General features: G+C 41.6%; 1 protein-coding gene across 2 annotated transcripts in view; it reads left to right on the top strand.

Annotated features, from left to right (window-relative positions):
* The first annotated feature begins 2783 nt into the window (after positions 1-2783).
* LOC119519197 (calreticulin-like) overlaps positions 2784-19826 on the top strand; it is a 43747-nt gene continuing 26704 nt past the window's right edge. For both annotated transcript variants that reach the window (XM_037816730.1, XM_037816740.1), the window contains exon 1: positions 2784-2887. In XM_037816730.1, the coding sequence (XP_037672658.1) occupies positions 2794-2887 (94 nt within the window). In that variant the 5' untranslated portion in view covers positions 2784-2793. The remainder of the gene's footprint in view (positions 2888-19826) is intronic.

Consider the following 19826-nt stretch of genomic DNA (forward strand, 5'->3'; position numbering starts at 1 on the left):
CCATGACTTCTGCCTGAAATATTCTTCTCTTAGCTCCTCCCATGGTTCGCCACTTCTCATCATTCAGATTTCTGTTTAAAAATCTCCTTCTTAGAGCAGCCTTTCTTGTTTACCCTATTTAAAATTACTCCTCCATATATAGTCAAATCCCTTTATGTGATTTAATTTTTTTAAAATTAGATTTATTGAGCTATAATTTACATAAAATAGAATGCACCCATTTAACTTGTACCATTTATTATATTTTTAGAAGTGTGTACACCTGTATCACCATGACTATTAAGATATGAATATTCCTATTACCTCAAAAAGTTCTTTTATGAACGTTTGCATGCTTAATTCTTTTACAGTATTTCTCACTATATGATAATTTTCTTGTCTACAAATTTATGTATTGCTTCTCTCTCCCTACCTTTAGATTAGCTTCCTGAGAACACAGTCCCTCTCTGTCTTGTTAATTTTTGTCACAGCACCTAGAACAGTGCCTAGAAGAAGCAATATTTTTTTTGTTGAACAAGTGAATGATTTTCCCTGAGGAATAACCTTTTCAGAGATTGTAATGTTCATACTAGCCAAAGACAAACCCTTCCTGGTTGTCAGGCACCTGGGAAACCAAGTTCAGAACTGAGTTGGGATTTAATCTTTGTAGAATGCCTATTGTGTACCAGGGAATATTTTTCTTTAAACATCATTGTTCTAGTTTGCTAATGCTGCCAGAATGCAAAACACCAGAGATGGATTGACTTTTATAAAAAAGGGGGTTTATTTGGTTACACAATTACAGTCTTAAGGCCATAAAGTGTCCAAGGTAACACATCGGCAATCGGGCACCTTCACTGGAGGATGGCCAATGGTGTCTGGAAAACCTCTGTTAGCTGGGAAGGCACATGGCTTCTGTCTGCTCCAAAGTTCTGGTTTCAAAATGGCTTCCTCCCAAGACATTCCTCTCTAGGCTGCAGTTCCTCAAAAATGTCACTCTTAGTTGCACTTGGGGTATTTGTCCTCTCTCAGCTTCTCCAGAGCAAGAGTCTGCTTTCAACAGCCGTCTTCAAACTGTCTGTCATTTGTAGCTCCTGTGCTTTCTTCAGTGCCCCTCTTAGCTGTAGCTTCTCTTCAAAACATCACTCACAGATGCACTGAGTTCCTTCTGCTTGTCAGCTCATTTATATGGCTCCACTGATCAAGGCCCACCCTAAATGGGTGGGGCCATGCCTCCACGGAAATATCCAATCAGAGTCATCACCCACAGCTGGGTGGGCCACATCTCCAAAGAAACACTCAAAGAAATCTAATCAAAATTGATAAGGTCTGGCCACACAAGAGTACATCAAAGATAATGGCATTTGGGGGACACAATATATTCAAACTGGCACAATCATTTTATTGAATTTCTCAACAATTCTATCATGAAGATGCTGTTATCTCTTTTTTAGTTATGGGGACACTGAGGTTTAGAGGTTGAGTTGCTTTCTCAAGGTTATACAGCTAGTGTCAAAAGCTATAGGGAGGTCTAGTCAGGCAGTCTGGAAATTGTTCATTGCATTTTATAGTTAGGAAATCATTTGATGCCTCTGTGGAATGGTGGAGGTGAAAGCCTAACCACAGTGGGTAGAAGGATAGATGAGCGCTTAAGAAGTGAATGCTACAGGTGTGGGTTACATTGTGGAGAATCCTGGCTAGGGTGGGGAGTAGAGTAGAAAGTAAGTAGGAAATTTGGATGCAAAGTGAAGGTGAAAGATTTGAATGACAAAGTGAGGTTTGCAGAAAGGCAAATCAACAAGAGAGTAGAGTGGAGTGAGCAAGGCAAGGGATCCACATTTTTTCAACTTCACAATGCCTGCACTTGGTACAGTTCCTGTCACATAGAAAGTGCTCAATTAATAGTTTGAGGAAAGAAGGAAGAGGTTGGAGGAAGTAAGGAGTATGAAAGCTAGGCAGGAAGAAGCCAGTAGACTGAGAAGAAATAGATGGGGTCAAAGAACAGATGTACTTCAAGTAAGAGAGCGTGAGAATTGGAGGATGGGAAGCCATGGTCATGGAGGGATGTGTTTGAGTTTGAGATTACAGAAGTGAGGAAAACTCCTTTCTTCCTGCTGCTCTCAAACTATTGCAGGCCACAGAGATCAGGGGATATGCCAGTGTCTAGAAGGTGTGCCAGGCCTTTAGAGTCAAACCCTTCCATGGCAAAGATGGAGAAACTGAGGTCCAGAGAGGAGAGATGGTTTTCCAAAAGTCACACAGTGAGTCAGTGGCAGAGATGTGAGTTGAACCCAGGTCTCCTGCCTCCATGAGGGATACACTGATCTTAGACAAATTATGCAAGATGTTATGTGTCAGGTGGTCAGCAAGTAATAAAACTAGTGGCCTCAGGGACATGAGCTTTTGGAATCCCAGGTCTTGCACAGAGCCTGGCATAATAAGACATGCAGGAATGTTGGTTGATTGAATTGGATAATTATTATATTACTGATACAAATAGGTATGAAGGGGGGATTGACGGTGACAGCAGTGCCCATTGTAAATGTACGAAATCAGGCAGAAACAAACTGGAATTCAGATGAGAGACTGAATGATGCAGGAGTCACAAGATGTGTGTGTGTGAATGTTAATTCTGCCCACTCTCAGACTTGACCATGAAAACTTGGCTGAAGAAACATTCTGAGACAAAGAGCCTCTGTGCCCAGCTGGCTCAGACCCACTGAGGACAGCCCAGCAGGGCTGAGGAACAGCCTGCTGCTCAGGCCTCTGACTGATAAGCAATTGGGACCATCTGTGAATCGTGGATACTTGGACATGCTGGGCCTGGGAAAGGATCACCCTGGACCGATGCCTGAACCAAAGAGGCCTGATCCAGCTGGCCTTTCCAGGTCTCAAGCACAAACCAATGGCAAGTAAACCTCTCAGGGGACTGCAGGGTTGTGGAGGCAAGAGCGGGGGCTTGGAGTCAGACAGATGAGACTTCAAGTCTTGATTCTTCCATTTGCTCAGTGGGTGGCCTGGGCTAATTTACTAACCTTTCTGAAGCATGGCACTGTGAGGATTGGATAAGGTGAGGTATGGAAGCTGTATCACACAGTGCCTGGTACACAGTAAGGACTCGGTAAGCACAAGCTTCCTTCCCTACCTCCTTCTTCACGGTGTTCTCCCTGCATAGCTCTCCTGGAATGCGGCTCACAACCTCTGTTCAGTCAAATCTCATTTAAATGTCATCTCAGCACAGAAGCTGGTCACCTCGTCTAAAATAATACCCTGTTGTTCTTAATTTTCCTCATAGAATTATTATTGCCTGATATTATGTTTTATATTTGTATGTTATTTTGTGTCAAGTTTGTAATCTTCCTCTCCAATTAGAATGTAAGTTCCAGGAAGGAAGGAACTTTGCTTTGTTCACTGCCCTATGCGTAATTAGCCCTTAATAAGCAAATGACTAGATGGATGGATAGAGGAAATCTGTTGAAAGACTACTGAAGCTTCTCCCTCCCTCTTCTCTTCTTGTCAGATGTAGCCACTCTGGCTTGGTAATTTTGTTTTAAAGATATAGGAGGGGTTGTATGAGGCTTTAGATTTAATATATCAGTTAATGACTATAATTCCTGATGCCTGGATAATTTACCTTAAATTTTTCTCTCTTAAGTTTCAATACACTATACTCTTATGGTTTGTGCCCTTATCTGAATGTATGTTATAGTTCAATAAAAAATCTGACTTAAAAAATAATGACATCCAGTGCCCATATCATGGTTTCTAATACTATTCTCCAATAAAAGGCATTGGGGCTCCTTAGAGAAATGGCTGATTCCAGGACTGAGGCAGGAAATATGCAAGACAAGCCTGCAGCATCTTGTAGTACCAGAAAAAAAGGAAGTGCTCAAAAAACAAAAATAAGAATAATTTGAGTATGTCAAAGGGACACAGGAACCAAATGAAAGAACTCCCAACAGCTAAAGCTGGAACAATTTGAGTAACAAAATAATGTAGCATTTGTGGGTATGTCTTGTCTCCTTTACCTTTTTTTTTAACTAAAGAAGTTGTAGATTTACAGAAAAATTCTGCATAAAATACGGAGTTCCCATACACCATCCTATTATTAACACCTTGCATTAGTGTGGTACATTTGTTACAATTCATGAAAGAATGTTTTTATAATTGTGCTATTAACTATAATCCATCATTTACAATAGGTTTCACTGTTAGAGTTGTACAATAATGTCGCATAGGATTATAACCCTAAGTATAAAATAAAAATCCATGAATCCATACTAATATAAAGAAATGATTGAATAAATAAATAATAGACAAATCTCTTGTATAGAAGAATTCCAAATAATTTTTGTAGACACTGCCTTCAAGAAGGTGGAACATAACTCCCTACCTCTTAAGTGTGGGCTGTGCATACTAACTTTCTTCCAAAAAATACAGTATGGAAAAAGGGAGGGGGGTAACTTTACAGTGGAGAAACCTGACAGATGCTCCTTCAGCCAGGTAACCAAGGTTAACGTTAACAGTGATAAGTCATGGTGATCGGATCTACCCTTAATATGATGGGTTGACAATGGCACTTTACCTCTGTGATCTTCCTCCCCAAAACTCACTATGCCCAGTTTGACCATGTGGAAAACATTAGACAAACCCCAATCAAAGGGTGTTTACAAAATTCCTGACCCGTACTCCTCAAAACCATCAAGGTCATCAAAAACAAGGAAAATCTGAGAAACTGTCACAGCCAAGAGCAGCCTAAAGAATTGTCATGGCCCAAGAGGGCTTTTGTAGCCAAAGGACTAAAGAAAGTACCAGACACATTCTGAGACATGAGCTTTTATTATGGGGCTTACCTACAGGGTGGGAGATCAAGTCACGTTGCCCTGAAATCAGGAGCTTCTCTGAATGGATTCAGGAGCTTCTCTGGATGGTGGCGGGTTCAGAACTCAACGTGACAATACTCCGCACTTTGCAGGGGGCTGAACAAGCTGGTTATAAGGGCTCAACATTCCAATGGGTATGAGAGTATAAGGTGGAGTGGGGGACTTACAATAGGGAGGAACTGATTGTAATCAACATAGAGGAGGGGAGGATGATAGATTATCTTGTAGATAACAGTATCTCAGGGAGTTTCAGGGAGGAGATAGTTACAGGTTACATTTAGCACCTGAGGGCCGATGTTACATTTAACCCCTGAGGAGGAGGTAGTTATGGATTACATTTAGCACCTGAGGAGAGTAGGTCAAATGTTAACTGTACTAGGTCAAGCAAACTGCTGTGTGCAGTCTTCAAGGCATTTGGGGAAGGCCCTGGGCCCTGGGCTCCCACAAGAATCATGTAGTATCCTGGATAGGATCCTGTAACAGAAAAAGGTCATTAATAAAAACTAAGGAAATCCAAATAAAGTATGACTTCAATTAATAATAACATATCAATATTGCGTCTTTAGTTGTGACAAATGTACCACTTTAATGTTAACAGTAGAGGCAACTGGGTGTGGGGTGGACAGGAACTCTCTTAATATTCTTTCAAAGTTTCTGTAAAGCTAAAACTATTGTAAAATAAACCTATTTTTAAAAATGAAAAGTGTTTACAACTATCTTAACTGAAAAAAAAGAGAACATATTACTTCACCTAAAATTTTTCTCTCCAAGGTTTTGCATTGTAAAAGATAGTAAATAAAAGTCCTAATCTTTTATCTAGTCACACTTCTAATAAAGTACCTAAAATACAGAAGTTTATGTTAATTTCAGCAGAATTTATAAATGTGAAAATTTGGCAGCAACCTAAACCTAAGGCCTTTATCAGATGAATATTTGAATGACTACGGACTATGTGGCAGACACAGGAATAGATGGGCAGGCAGAAAGAAAGGAGAGAAGCAGGGAGGTAAGCCGGCAGGTAGGTAAGCAGGGATGTAGGCCCATTGGTCTCATGAGAGTTGCGTGGGTGGCAAGAGTCAAAGGTATTGACCTCAGAGCAAAAGGAGCACTCACCGCAAGACAGAGACAATGGAGACAGAAAAACTTCAGAGCCAAACACACTTCTGCTGTGCATTACAGCTTAATATAGACCTTGAGTCTTCATGAAAATTTAAATATTGCTTAGGATTCTCCATACAAGAGGTCAGGGTCTTTTATAATGTCTAGAAATATTTTTTCACTGAAAATGGTGGACAAAATATTGGCATCTGAAGAGATAAACTTTAGTTTATCTAGCAAATTCTGTTTTGCAGAATGCAATCTGATGATGTTGAGTAATGAAGTAAAAAAAATCTATATATATATTTTTATATTCTGTTAAAGCAAGCATTTTCTAAAGGACCTGTTCTGTCCCAGGCTCAGGACTAGTTGCTGGGGAAAGCACAGCTCAAAATATAGATCTCTCTTTACCTTTTATGCTATGTATCTTTGCATAAAGATTCATTCTCAAGTAATATTTACTGAGCACCAACAATGTGCCGAGCACTGGGCTTCATGCTATTTCATGTAATTCTCCCAGAAACTCTGAGTTGGTTTACCTCTTTTTATAGATGAAGAAATTGAGTCTCTGGCTGGGCAATGGGGAAGAGGGGTGGGTTAAAGATATTGCTGAAGTTAGTGGCTTTTGGTCTTCTGATTTGAGCTACATCACAAGCCAGACATGCTGGGAGGTGCAGCTGTGGAGATACATTCATTTGACTGAGGAATCATGGTCATGTGCCCTCCTCCTTGGTTCTATATCTGAGAGGCAGTTTGAAGATGGCCGTTGAAAGCAGACTCTTGCTCCGGAGAAGCTAAGAGAGGACAAACGCCCCAAGAGCATCTAAGAGTGACGTTTTTTGGGAACTGCAGCCTAGAGAGGAATGTCCTGGGAGAAAGCCATTTTGAAACCAGAACTTTGGATCAGAAGCCAGCCAGGTGCCTTCCTGGGTAACAGAGGTTTTCCAGACACCATTGGCCATCCTTCAGTGAAGGAACCCTTTGTTGATGGACACTTTATGGCCTTAAGATTGTAACTTTGCAACCAAATAAACCCCCTTTTATAAAAGCCAATCCATTTCTGGTGTTTTGCATTCCGGCAGCATTAGCAAACTAGAACAGATTTTGGTACCAGAGAAGTGGAGTGCTGTTGAGTTTGCAAATATCAAACATGTAGGAATGGCTTTTTAAATGGATAAGGGGAAGATTCTGGAAGAATTGTGAGGAGCTTGATAGAAAAGACCTAAACTGCTTCGAAGAGACTGTTTGTGGAAATATGGACTCTAAAGATACTTCTGATGAGGACTTGAACAGAAATGATGAATGTGTTGTTGCAAACTGGAAGGAAGGCAATCCTTGTTTTAAAGTGGCAGAGAATTTGGCAAAATTGAGTGCTGGTATTGGATGGAAGGCAGAATTTGAAAGCGATGACCTGGAACATTTAGCTGATGAGATAGATCTCCAAGCAAAATACAGAAGTGCCTGGCTTTTACTCGCAGCTTATAGTAAAATGCTAGAGGACAGAGATAAGCTGAGAAATGAACTCTTGGTTTCAAAGAAACCAGAAATTGATGGCCTGAAAAACTCTGGGCTTTCAGGGTGTGAAACCCCAGAAGCTACAGCCCAACATGAGAGTATAACCAAACATGGAACCCAGCCGCCGTTTCAGTACAAGCCAAGATTGGAGAAGGAATTAAGCAGAAAGGATCTGTGGAAAGTCCTATTGTCTGACAGCTTTCACCCCTGTGTGCTTCATGCGAAGCCAACAGAATCTTGCAAGCCCTTTACAGACAGAGCTGCTGCTGGTCAGGACTGGAGGAGACAGACAAGGAACAAATTGAAGGAAAATTTCTTCAAAGACAGAGCCATGGAGGTTGAGGTCTGGAGTCAGGAGGCCTCAGGCTGGAAGAGTGGAGCGGCCCACACTCGTGGAAAGGGTGAGTTTGCCCTGGAGGTCAAGGGTGGGCATTCCACCTCCATGCTCAGGAAAGGTGTTGCCACCTCAGGCTTCAAAGAGGGTGGAGCACATTTCCAGGGGACTGGGGAGAGCCTGGCTGCCACCCCACTGTTCTGAAAGGGTTGAGAATGTGCCCCGGAGATGGAAGGGAATCTGGGTGCTGCCCCAATATTTGAGGAGGGTGGGGCCAATAAGGTGGTCTCCCCAATGTGTGGATATGTTGAAGCACTCACCACAGCATTTGGAGAGAAAAAGACTGCCGGGTAAGCCTTTGGGAAGTGTGGGAAAGCCACTCTCTCAAGCCCCAAGGATATAATGTCGTTCTGTTAATGATTCTCAGGCTTTGAAATCTAATGGAGATTTCCCTGCAGGTTTTAGGAATTGTTTTTGTCCCTTAAACCCTGTTTTCCTTTCAGTTTCTCCTTATGGCAATGGGAATGTTTACCTATGATTGTCCCTCCTTTTTTTTTTTTTTTTTTTTTTACAAGACCAGCATTGTAACTTTATTTTGTACATTCAATGATTGAAAAGATTGAAAATATAAACCATAATTAACAAAATAAAAAGAAAATACAGTGGAATAAAAAACACGTTTCTCAATTAAATGTACTGCATACATATAAATTTTAGAGGAAGAAGCAAAAAAGGAAAATGGTTGATATTTAAGTATGGACTACCTAGACCAAAAAAAAAAAAAAAACCACTTTAAAAAATATCATAAAACCTCTAGTTTTCTATGACTAATATCCATATGGTTGGAGTATCATCACTATGGAAGTGATTTTGTTTTATTTGCATATGTTATGCTTTACTGGAAATTTACTTGATGGCTTTTAGGGCTCTGAGAGACATAGGGTTTTTGAAAACAAGATTGGATAAAAATCACTGCTAAGATGCAATACACCCCTTTCAGCGCGTCAGCTCTTCTTGTTTCAGCCTTTGCGCTTTGGAGTCCGGATTGGAGGTGTATGGGGAGTGAGGATGTGGAGTGCTGGAGAGGCGAGGCTGGAGAGTAGAGGGCGTCAGCCTAGGGACCTGACTGGAGACATGCTGAGGACTCGGGCAAGATGGCGGCATAGAGAGGAGTGGAAGCTAAGTAGTCCCCCTGGAACAACTACAAAAAACCAGAAACAACTAGTAAATAATCCAGAATAACTGCGGGAGGACAAACGAGACCATCCACTCATCATACACCAACCTGAATTGGGAGGAATGCCCGAGAACACAGCATAAAATCTGTAAGCAAAACCTGTGGAACCAGGTCGTGAGACCCCCTCCCCCATAGCCCGAGCTGCAAAGCCTTGTGGCACCACAGAGAAGCTCTCTCCCAGCAAGCGAATACAGCTCAGCTGAGCTCCAACTGGGGTTTTAAGTAGCGAGTGTGAACTGCTCACTACAGGTACGCAGCCCCAAAAAACAGACAGAGGCTTTGGGTGACGACTGACCTGGGAGAGCCGGAGGGTCGCCTTGGACTGGGTCTGAAGGGGACTATCTGTTTCTTTTTTGGCTCAGTGGAGAAAGCCCCAGTCATTTTCAGTTTCCAGGGCTGTGACTCTGGGAAGGGTGGAGACAGCACAAGCAGAGAGAGAGACCATTGAAATGCTAATGACCTCCACCTGGGGGCTCTGTCTTCTCTAGGAGGAAAGGGGTGGGGCCCTTTCCATTCAGAACCAGACCCCAGAGCCTGGAGGAACACGGCCATACCTCCTCACACCAGTCAAGAATTATAGGCTAACAGGCATCACCTGCTGGGCAGAAAAGCACAGTGACCTGAGGCATCAAAGGGTGGAGCAATTTTCTAAGACACACCCTCAGGGAAACCAGATACTGAATATTTCTTCCCTCTGGGACCTGAGCCTGTTCAGTCTGGGAAAACCTGATTTGGATAACCAAGGAAACCATGCCTAGACAACAGAAAATTACAACCTACACTAAGAAAAACAGAGTTATGGCCCAGTCAAAGGAACAAACGTACACTTCAACTGAGATACAGGAATTTAAACAACTAATGCTAAATCAGTTCAAAAAGTTTAGAGAAGACATTGCAAAAGAGATAGAGGCTGTAAAGGAAGCACTGGACATGTATACAGCAGAAATCAAAAGTTCAAAAAAACAACTAGAAGAATATATGGAAATGAAAGGCACAACACAAGAGATGAAAGACACAATGGAAACATACAACAGCAGATCTCAAGAGGCAGAAGAAAACACTCAGGAACTGGAGAACAAAACACCTCAAAGCCTACAGGCAAAGGAGCAGATGGAGAAAAGAATGAAAAAATATGAGCAACGTCTCCGGGAACTCAAGGATGAAACAAAGTACAATAATGTACGTATCACTGGTGTCTCAGAAGGAGAAGAGAAGGGAAAGGGGGCAGAAGCAATACTAGAGGAAATAATTAATGAAAATTTCCCATCTCTTATGAAAGACATAAAATTACAGATCCAAGAAGCACAGCGTACTCCAGACAGAAGAGATATGAACAGGCCTACGCCAAGACACTTAATAATCAGATTATCAAATGTCAAAGACAAAGAGAGAATCCTGAAAGCAGCAAGAGAAAAGCGATCCATTACATACAAAGGAAGCTTAATAAGACTATGTGAGGATCTCTCAGCAGAAACCATGGAGGCAAGAAGGAAGTGGTGTGATATATTTAAGATACTGAAAGAGAAAAACCACCAACCAAGAATCCTGTATCCAGCAAAGCTGTCCTTCAAATATGAGGGAGAGCTCAAAATATTTTCTGACAAACAGACAATGAGAGACTTTGTGAACAAGACACCCGCCCTACAGGAAATACTAAAGGGAGCACCACAGGGTGATAGAAGACAGGAGTGTGTGGTTTGGAACACAATTTTGGGAGATGGTAGCACAACAATGTAAGTACACTGAACAAAGGTAACTATGAATACGGTTGAGAGAGAAAGATGGGGAGCATGTGAGACACCACAAGAAAGGAGGAAAGATAACGACTGGGACTGTGTAACTTGGTGAAATCTAGAGTATTCAACAATTGTGATAAAATGTACAAATACGTTCTTTTATAAGGGAGAACAAGCAAATGTCAACCTTGCAAGGTGTTAAAAATGGGGAGGCATTGGGGGAGGGATGCAATCAGCACAAACTAGAGACTGTAACTAATAGAATCATTGTATTATGCTTCCTTTAATGTAACAAAGGTGATATACCAAGGTAAATGCAGATAAGAGGGGGGGATAGGGGAGGCATGTTAGACACTTGACATTGGTGGTATTGGCTGATTCTTTATTCTACTTTGATTTAAGGTTATTTTTCCTTTTGCTGCTTCCTAGCTGTCATTTTTTTTGTTCCCTCTTTCTTTTGCCTCTCTACCTTCTTTGACTCTCCCTCCTGCCTTGTGGAAGAAATGTAGATGCTCTTGCTTAGTATGAGCAGAATGTTCAATTAAGATGAACTTCAATGTTTGGAAATGAACAGGGGTGTTGGTAGCAAGATGTGAGAATAACTAACAGCACCGAATGGTGTGTGAATGAGGTGGAAAGGGGAAGCTCAGAGTCATATATGTCACCAGAAGAAAAGCTGGAGGTCAAAAGATGGAAATGTATAAAACTGAATCCTATGGTGGGCAATGTCCATGATCAACTGTACAAATACTAGAAATCACTTCATGAACCAGAACAAATGTATGACAATACAATTAGAAGTTAATAATAGAGGGGCATATAGGGACGAACTATATACCTATTACAAACTATATACTACAGTTAGTAGTATTTCAACATTTTTTCATAAACAGTAACAAACGTACTATATCAATACTAGGAGTCAACAATTGAGGGGGGTTGGTTAGGGATAGGGGAGGTTTAGAGTTTCCTTTTCTTTTTTTCTTTTTTCATCTTTCACTTTATTTCTTGTCTGGAGTAATGAAAAGTTTCTAAAAATTGAACAAAAATTAAGTGTGATGGATGCACAGCTGTATGAGGGTACCCAGGGGCAAGGGATTGTACCCTTTGGATCTTTGGATAATTGTATGGTATCTGAACAATCTCAATAAAAATGAAAAAAAAAATAGACATGCTGAGGAAAAAAAAAAAAAGATGCAATACACCTTATTTTTTTGGTCCTCCAATATTCAAGAAAAGGGATAATTCACTTTTACACTTTTTCTTAGCACCCAATGACACAACCTATACATATGAAACTTTTAAACATTGGTTACTTTGCCAAACTTCATTTTTTTTTATTAAATTCAGTTTTATTGAAATACATTCACACACCATACAATCATCCATGATATACAATCCACTGTCCACAGTATGATAACATAGTTATGCGTTCATCACCACAATCTATCTCTGAACATTTTCCTTACATCAGAAAGAACCAGAACAAGAATAAAAAATAAAAGTGAAAAAAAACACCCAAATCATCCCCCCATCCCACCCCATTTGTCCTTTAGTTTTTATCCCCATTCCTCCACTCATCCATACACTAGATAAAGGGGGTGTGATCCACAAGGTCTTCACAATCACACTGTCACCCCTTGTAATCTACATTATTATATAATTGTCTTCAGGAGTCCAGACTGCTGGGTTGGAGTTTGGTAGTTTCAGGCATTTGCTTCTAGCTATTCCAATACATTAGAGCCTAAGAGGTGTTATCTATATAGTGCATAAGAATGTCCACCAGAGTGACCTCTCGACTCCATTTGGAATCTCTCAGCCACTGAAACTATTTCGTCTCATTTTGCATCCCCCTTTTGGTCAAGAAGATACTCTCAGTCCCACGATGCCAGGTCCACATTCATCCCCGGGAGTCATACTCTGTGTTGCCAGGGAGATTTACACCCCTGGGAGTCGGGTCCCACGTAGGGGGGAGGGCAGCGAGTTCACCTGTCAAGATGGCTCAGTTAGAGAGAGAGAGGGCCACATCTGAGCAACAAAGAGGTACTCAGGGGGAGACTCTTAGGCACCATTACATACAATTTTAGACTCTCCTTTGTGGTAATGAGCTTCATAAAGGCAAGTCCCATGCTCGAGGGCTCAGCACATCAAACCGCGAGTCCCAATGTTTGTGACAACATACGCTAGGGGATCAGCATCTCAAAGTTTAGAGATAGGCCTTACACTTCAGGGATAGAGTTAACTGCCGTAAGAGCTTAGAATCTAGGGACTATTACAATTATTGTGTCCACGTTAGGCTATGTTCTAAGATTCAATACTGAGTTTACACATTGTAGTTAGTCCATATTGGTGAGGCATCATCCCTCTCACCATGTTTTCTCCAACACTTTTACTCCTATTATATATTTTCCTACAATTTTATAGAGTTATATTCACATACCATACATTTATCCACAGTGTACAATCAGTTGTTCATGGTATCATCATAAAGTTGTACATTTATCACCACAATCAGCATTTGAACATACTGATTACTACAAGAAAAATTGTTTTGTTTTTTTTTTTAGCAATAAGAAAAAATGATAAAAAGAAAAATAACATGTCATACAATACAATATACTACTAAGGACAGCAAATAACACCACTACCAAGAATCCCATATTACTCCCCTATATCCCCTTCTCATATACATTTAGCATTGGCGTATTGCCTTTGTTACATTTAATGGAGGTATATTACAATGTTACTGTTGACCATAGACTCCAATTTGCTTTGATTATGCTTTTTCCTGAATACCATCCCTTTTTCAAATTTCTACATGGTTGACATTCATTTGCTTTCCCACATGCAAAAACATTTTTATATTTGTATATTTAGTAACAGTCATTGGCCACTCCAGTTTTTGCCACATTATACAGTCCCAGTCTTTATCATCTATCTTTACCTCTGGTGTCATACATTCTCCTATCCCACCTCTTTCAGCTTTACTCACAGACATCTTTGTTGTCCCTCCTTTTTATATTGGAAGCACATAACTTGTTCTAAGTTTCACAGATCCACAGCTAAAGGAGAATTATGCCTTATGATCGACCATGCCTGTAATTGATTTTGATGGGATTTTGTACTTAACTATTGTTACTGAAATGATTTAAGTTTTTGTGATATTGCGATGGGATGAATGTATTTGTATATGGAAAGACCATATCATTTTGGGGTCCAGGGGGTGGAATGTGCTGGTTTGAATGTATTATGTCCCCCCAAACACCATTATCTTTGATGCAATCTTGTGTGGGCAGACATATTAGTGTTGTTTACATTGACGTTCTTTGGTTGTTTCCATGGAGATGTGACCCATCCAACTGTAGGTGATAATTCAGATTAGATAATTTCAATGGATGCGTGGCCCCGCCCATTCAGCATGGGCCTTGATTAGTTCACTGGAGCACTATAAAAGCTTAGACAGAAGGAGTGAGCTTGCTACAGCCAAGAGGGACACTGAAGAATGCACAGAAGCTGAGAGAGTAGCTGCAGATGAGAGGCAGTTTGAAGATGACCGTTGAAAGCAGACTCTTGCTCCGGAGAAGCTAAGAGAGGACAAATACCCCAAGAACATCTGAGAGTGACATTTTTGAGGAACTACAGCCTAGAGAGGAACATCCTGGGAGAAAGCCATTTTGAAACCAGAACCTTGGAGCAGAAGCCAGCCAGGTGCCTTCCCAGCTTACAGAGATTTTCTGGACACCACTGGCCATCTTTCAGTGAAGGTACCCTTTGTTGATGGACACTTTATGGCCTTAAGCCTGTAACTTTGTAACCAAATATCCCCCCTTTTATAAAAGCCAATTCATTTCTGGTGTTTTGCATTCTGGCAGCATTAGCAAACCAGAACAATCGTCTTGTATGTGATTACGTGCACTTACCAGCTAGATGTGCCTGCTCCAAACCACCTGTTACTTTTTTGTTGGGAGTATCTCTGAGGACTAAAAGACAGTTGGCCAATTTGAAGCAAAGATTTAGAAGCAGAGAAGAGATGTCAGCCTCCAACCTTGGTTAATCACTTCTCCCCAACCCCATCTTCCTCCCCCCTCAGATATCCTTGATCTGGCCTATGTCTACACTCCTTCTTTCTCCCACCCTTCCCCTACAAAGCCATACAGTACGGCTTGCAGTTCCCCTGAAACACCATGCAGTTTCATGCTTCTCAGCCTTTGCACATGCAAGTCTTGCTGTTTGGAAGACCCACGTCTCACCTTATTTGTCTTTTCAATTCTTACTTCTTCAGTCATGTCTTCTTTGAAGTCTGGGGGGGTGGTCAGTACTTTTCTGAATTTAACAGTCCTGTGCTTCCTTCTATCACTGCCCTTACTACACTGTATTAAAATTGTTTATTTGTCTGTCACTTCCATCAGCCTATGATCTCCCTGAAGGCAGGGACCTGGATTCATGTCTACACATCCAGTGCTGGCACAAAGTGAATGCTAAAGAAGTATTTATTGAATGCCAGAGAGCAGAACTGGGTTCTAGTCTCAGCTCTAGCTGACAGCTAGGAGCAAGTCACTTCCTTTCCTGGGCTTTAGTTTCCCTATCTGTAATATGAGGAGGCCAGATTAAATGACTACTAAGGGACAATTCCAACGACAGACCATTCTGGAAAAGGCAAAACAAGAGAGAGAGTAAGATCAGTGGCCACCCAGGGTGCAGGGGGAGGGAGAAGGATGAAGTAGCCAAGCTCAGGGCTCTCCTAGGACACAATGCTGCACGACACTGGCACGATGGATCTGTGGCGTCATGTGTTGGTCAAAACTGATACACCTCAGAGGAGAAACTAAGATGGTGGCTAGGTGAGACAGGGCAAAGGAACACCTCCATGAAAAACACTAGATAAGGACCAGAGAGTGACCCAGAATACCGGTTACAGCCATGCTCCAGCTGGACGAGGTCTTCTAGTTCCCAGGGGCTGTATACTTGGTGAAACCGGGAGTCTGCATTCTGAAACGAGTGAGTAAGCTGGCTGGAAGTCCCACAGCCGCGTGGCGATCTGGAGAAGCCAGGGTTTGGCGTTTGGAGACTGAGGGGCTCTTTAAAAAATAAATAAATAAAAGGGAAAAACCCAGGAGCAGCTGCAGCTGCAATTGTGGGAACCACGCAGTAAAACACAGCAAGAGGGGGCTGGGCCGGCCTCTCAGTGTCTGGCCTGGAAGATAGCCTGCTGCAGATATCCTTGGGGCCCGGGGAGTGGAAGGGAGAGCCGGAAGCAGAAAGAAACCCCGCGGCTAGCAGCTGGCCCCCCGGAGGGCTGGATAAACTCCTGCCCGGGGCCGTGCCCACAGCCCAGAGCCCCGCCAGTTGTCCTGGAGCTGGGAAGGAGAAACTGTGTGAGGAGGGGGGTTGTTGAGATGCTCTGTTCGGCCATTTTTGCATCAGGCTGAAAGCGCTCCGGCACGGCCCGGCGGCCTCGGGCTTCTCTTGAGGGACAGCGTGCACTGGTGACGTAGCACGGCATTCCCTCAGCAGAGGTCCTGGGGGATCGCGACTGGGCAGGGGTACCCACTCGGAGAACTCAGGGATGCTACGCCAAGTCCGGTGGTTTGTGGGACAGCGAGAGAGAGGGTCTGGGGCTGAGAAGAAATGAAGGCTTGGACTCTTGTAGTGGCCTTGAATCTCCAGGAACTGGGGGGATTTGAATATTGAGGCTGTCCTTCCTCCCTGGCCACCCGTACAAGCACCCAGCATTCAGGGCTGACGGCTCCAGTAACACACCCAGGCTGAGTTCTCCGGCTGGACCCCACAAGAATCATTTCCCCACACACCGCAGGGACAAGGTGGAAAACTGACTTGAGAGATATAGGTGACTCACAGATGCCATCTGCTGGTTAGTTAGAGAAAGTGTATATCACCAAACTGTGTTTCTGAAAAATTAGATAGGTTTTTTTTTTTTTACAACTTGAAAGAACCCCGTCAAGCAGAGCAAATGCCAAGAGGCCAAAAACAACAGAAAATCTCAATGCATATGATAAAACCAGACGATATGGAGAATCCAACTCCAAACACACAAATCAAGTACCTCGCAGAATTAATCAAAGAACTACAATCGAGGAATGAAAACATGGCAAAAGATTTAAAGGACATCAAGAAGACCATGGCCCAGGATATAAGTGTCATGAAGAAGACCCTAGAAGAACATAAAGAAGACATTGCAAGAGTAAATAAAAAAATAGAAGATCTTATGGAAAGAAACGAAACTGTTGGCCAAATTAAAAAGACTCTGGATATTCACAATACAAGACTAGAGGAAGCTGAACAACATCTCAGTGTCCTAGAAGTCCACAGAACAGAAAATGAAAGAACAAAAGAAAGAATGGATAAAAAAATCGAAAAAATCAAAATGGATCTCAGGGATACGACAGATAAAATAAAACATCCAAACTTAAGACTCATTGGTGTCCCAGAAGGGTAAAGGTCAAGAAAGAGTATTCAAAGAAATTGTTGGGGAAAACTTCCCAAACCATCTACACAATACAAATACACAAAGCATAAATGGCCAGCGAACTCCAAATAGAATAAATCCAAATAAACCCACTCCAAGACATATTCTGATCAGACTCTCAAATACTGAAGAGAAGGAGCAAGTTCTGAAAGCAGCAAGAGAAAAGCAATTCACCACATACAAAGGAAACAACATAAGACTAAGTTATGACTACTCAGCGGCCACCATGGAGGCAAGAAGGCAGTGGCGTGACATATTTAAAATTCTGAGAGAAAAATTTCCAACCAAGAATATTTTATCCAGCAAAACTCTCCTTCAAATTTGAGGGAGAGCTTAAATTTTTCACAGACAAACGAATCCTGAGAGACTTTGCCAATAAAAGACCTGCCCTACTTCAGATTCTAAAGGGAGCCCGACTGACTGGTGGTTTGATGGGTTGAGCCCTCTACCATAAGTTTTACCCTTGGGAAGACGGTTGCTGCAAAGGAGAGGCTAGGCCTCCCTATGGTTGTGCCTAAGAGCCTCCTCCCAAATGCCTCTTTGTTGCTCAGGTGTGGCCCTCTCTCTCTGGCTAAGCCAACTTGAAAGGTGAAATCACTGCCCTCCCCGCTACGTGGGATCAGACACCCAGGGGAGTGAATCTCCCTGGCAATGTGGAATATGACTCCCGGGGAGGAATGTAGATCCGGCATCGTGGGACAGAGAACATCTTCTTGACCAAAAGGGGGATGTGAAAGGAAATGAAATAAGCTTCAGTGGCAGAGAGATTCCAAAAGGAGCCGAGAGGTCACTCTGGTGGGCACTCTTACGCACACTTTAGACAACCCTTTTTAGGTTCCAAAGAATTGGGGTAGCTGGTGGTGGATACCTGAAACTATCAAACTACAACCCAGAACCCATGAATCTCGAAGACAGTTGTATAAAAATGTAGCTTATGAGGGGTGACAATGGGATTGGGAAAGCCATAAGGACCACACTCCACTTTATCTAGTTTATGGATGGATGAGTAGAAAAATAGGGGAAGGAAACAAACAGACAAAGGTACCCAGTGTTCTTTTTTACTTCAATTGCTCTTTTTCACTCTAATTATTATTCTTGTTATTTTTGTGTGTGTGCTAATGAAGGTGTCAGGGATTGATTTAGGTGATGAATGTACAACTATGTAATGGTACTGTAAACAATCGAAAGTACAATTTGTTTTGTATGAAAAAATAAAAAAATAAAAAAAATAAAAAAAAGTAAAGGGAGCCCTACCAACAGAGAAACAAAGAAAGGAGAAAGAGATAAAGAGAATTTTAACAGACATATATAGTACCTTACATCCCAAATCACCAGGACACTCATTTTTCTCTAGTGATCACGGATCTTTCTCCAGAAGGGACCATAAGCTGGGACATAAAACAAGCCTCAAGAAATTAAAAAAAAAAAAAAAAAAAAAAAAAATTGAATATACTCAAAGCACATTCTCCAACCACATGGAATACAAATAAAAGTCAATAATTTTTGAACTGTAACTCCACTATTTACTTCCTACATGATATAAAGTACACAAACTCTAATGACAAATTGGTGGTTTTGATTTGTAAAATATGCAATTTTAGACAACTATATAAAGGTGGGGGAATGGAGGAGTATAGGAACATAGTTTATGTGTCCTATTGAAGTGAAGGTGGTATCAGAGAAAAACAAGATTGATATGGATTTAAGAGGTTAATTTTAACCCCCACAGCAAACACAAAGAAATTATCAGAGAATATAACCATAGAGATGAAAAGTAGAGTTTGGGTTAAGAGAAATGGGGGAAGGGGCAAAGGGGAGTTAAGAAATGAGTATAGGGTTGCTGTTTGAGGTGAAGGGAAATTTCTAGTAATGGATGGTGGGAAAGAGCATTACAACATTGTAAATGTGATTAATCCCACTAATGGAAGGCTAGGGAGGGGGTGGAATGGGAAGATTAGGCTGTATATATGTTTCCACAACTGAAAAAAAAAAAAAAGACAGTCTAAATAGATGATGATTGAATGCCAAGGATGAACTTGGATGGGATTGGAGGATAGAGGACAGGTGGCTCAAAGGGACACAGTTGAGACATCAGGTAAAGGAAATATAGAATGTAAGCTTTGTATCATTGTTGAATCTCTTGCACTTCATAGCTGCGCTTAATGGGATTGCTTAAAAGAATGTTCTTGTTCATGGGAAGTGTATATGTGAATTATAGTTTATGTTCAAGGATGTGTGCAGCTAGCTCTCATATGTTCAGAAGACAGAGCAACAGATGATGGATGATAGATAGGGAGGGAGGGAGGGAAAGAAATAGCGATGTGACAGCATGTTAAAGTTGGTGGATTGAGCTATCGGGGGAGGGAGGTCAGGGTATGAGGGAATTCTGTGTATGGGGTTAGTATTGTTTTTGCAACTGTTCCTATAACTCTGAATTTATTTCAAAATAAAAAAATATGTTTAAAAAAATGACTACTGAGGGTCATTCTCACTTGAGCCTTTTACTGTGTTAAACATTAAACATTAAAGTGCAACTTTATGAAGCAGGTGACATTCT

This window comes from Choloepus didactylus, chromosome 2, assembly GCF_015220235.1.
Source record: "Choloepus didactylus isolate mChoDid1 chromosome 2, mChoDid1.pri, whole genome shotgun sequence".
Classification (NCBI taxonomy): domain Eukaryota; kingdom Metazoa; phylum Chordata; class Mammalia; order Pilosa; family Megalonychidae; genus Choloepus; species Choloepus didactylus.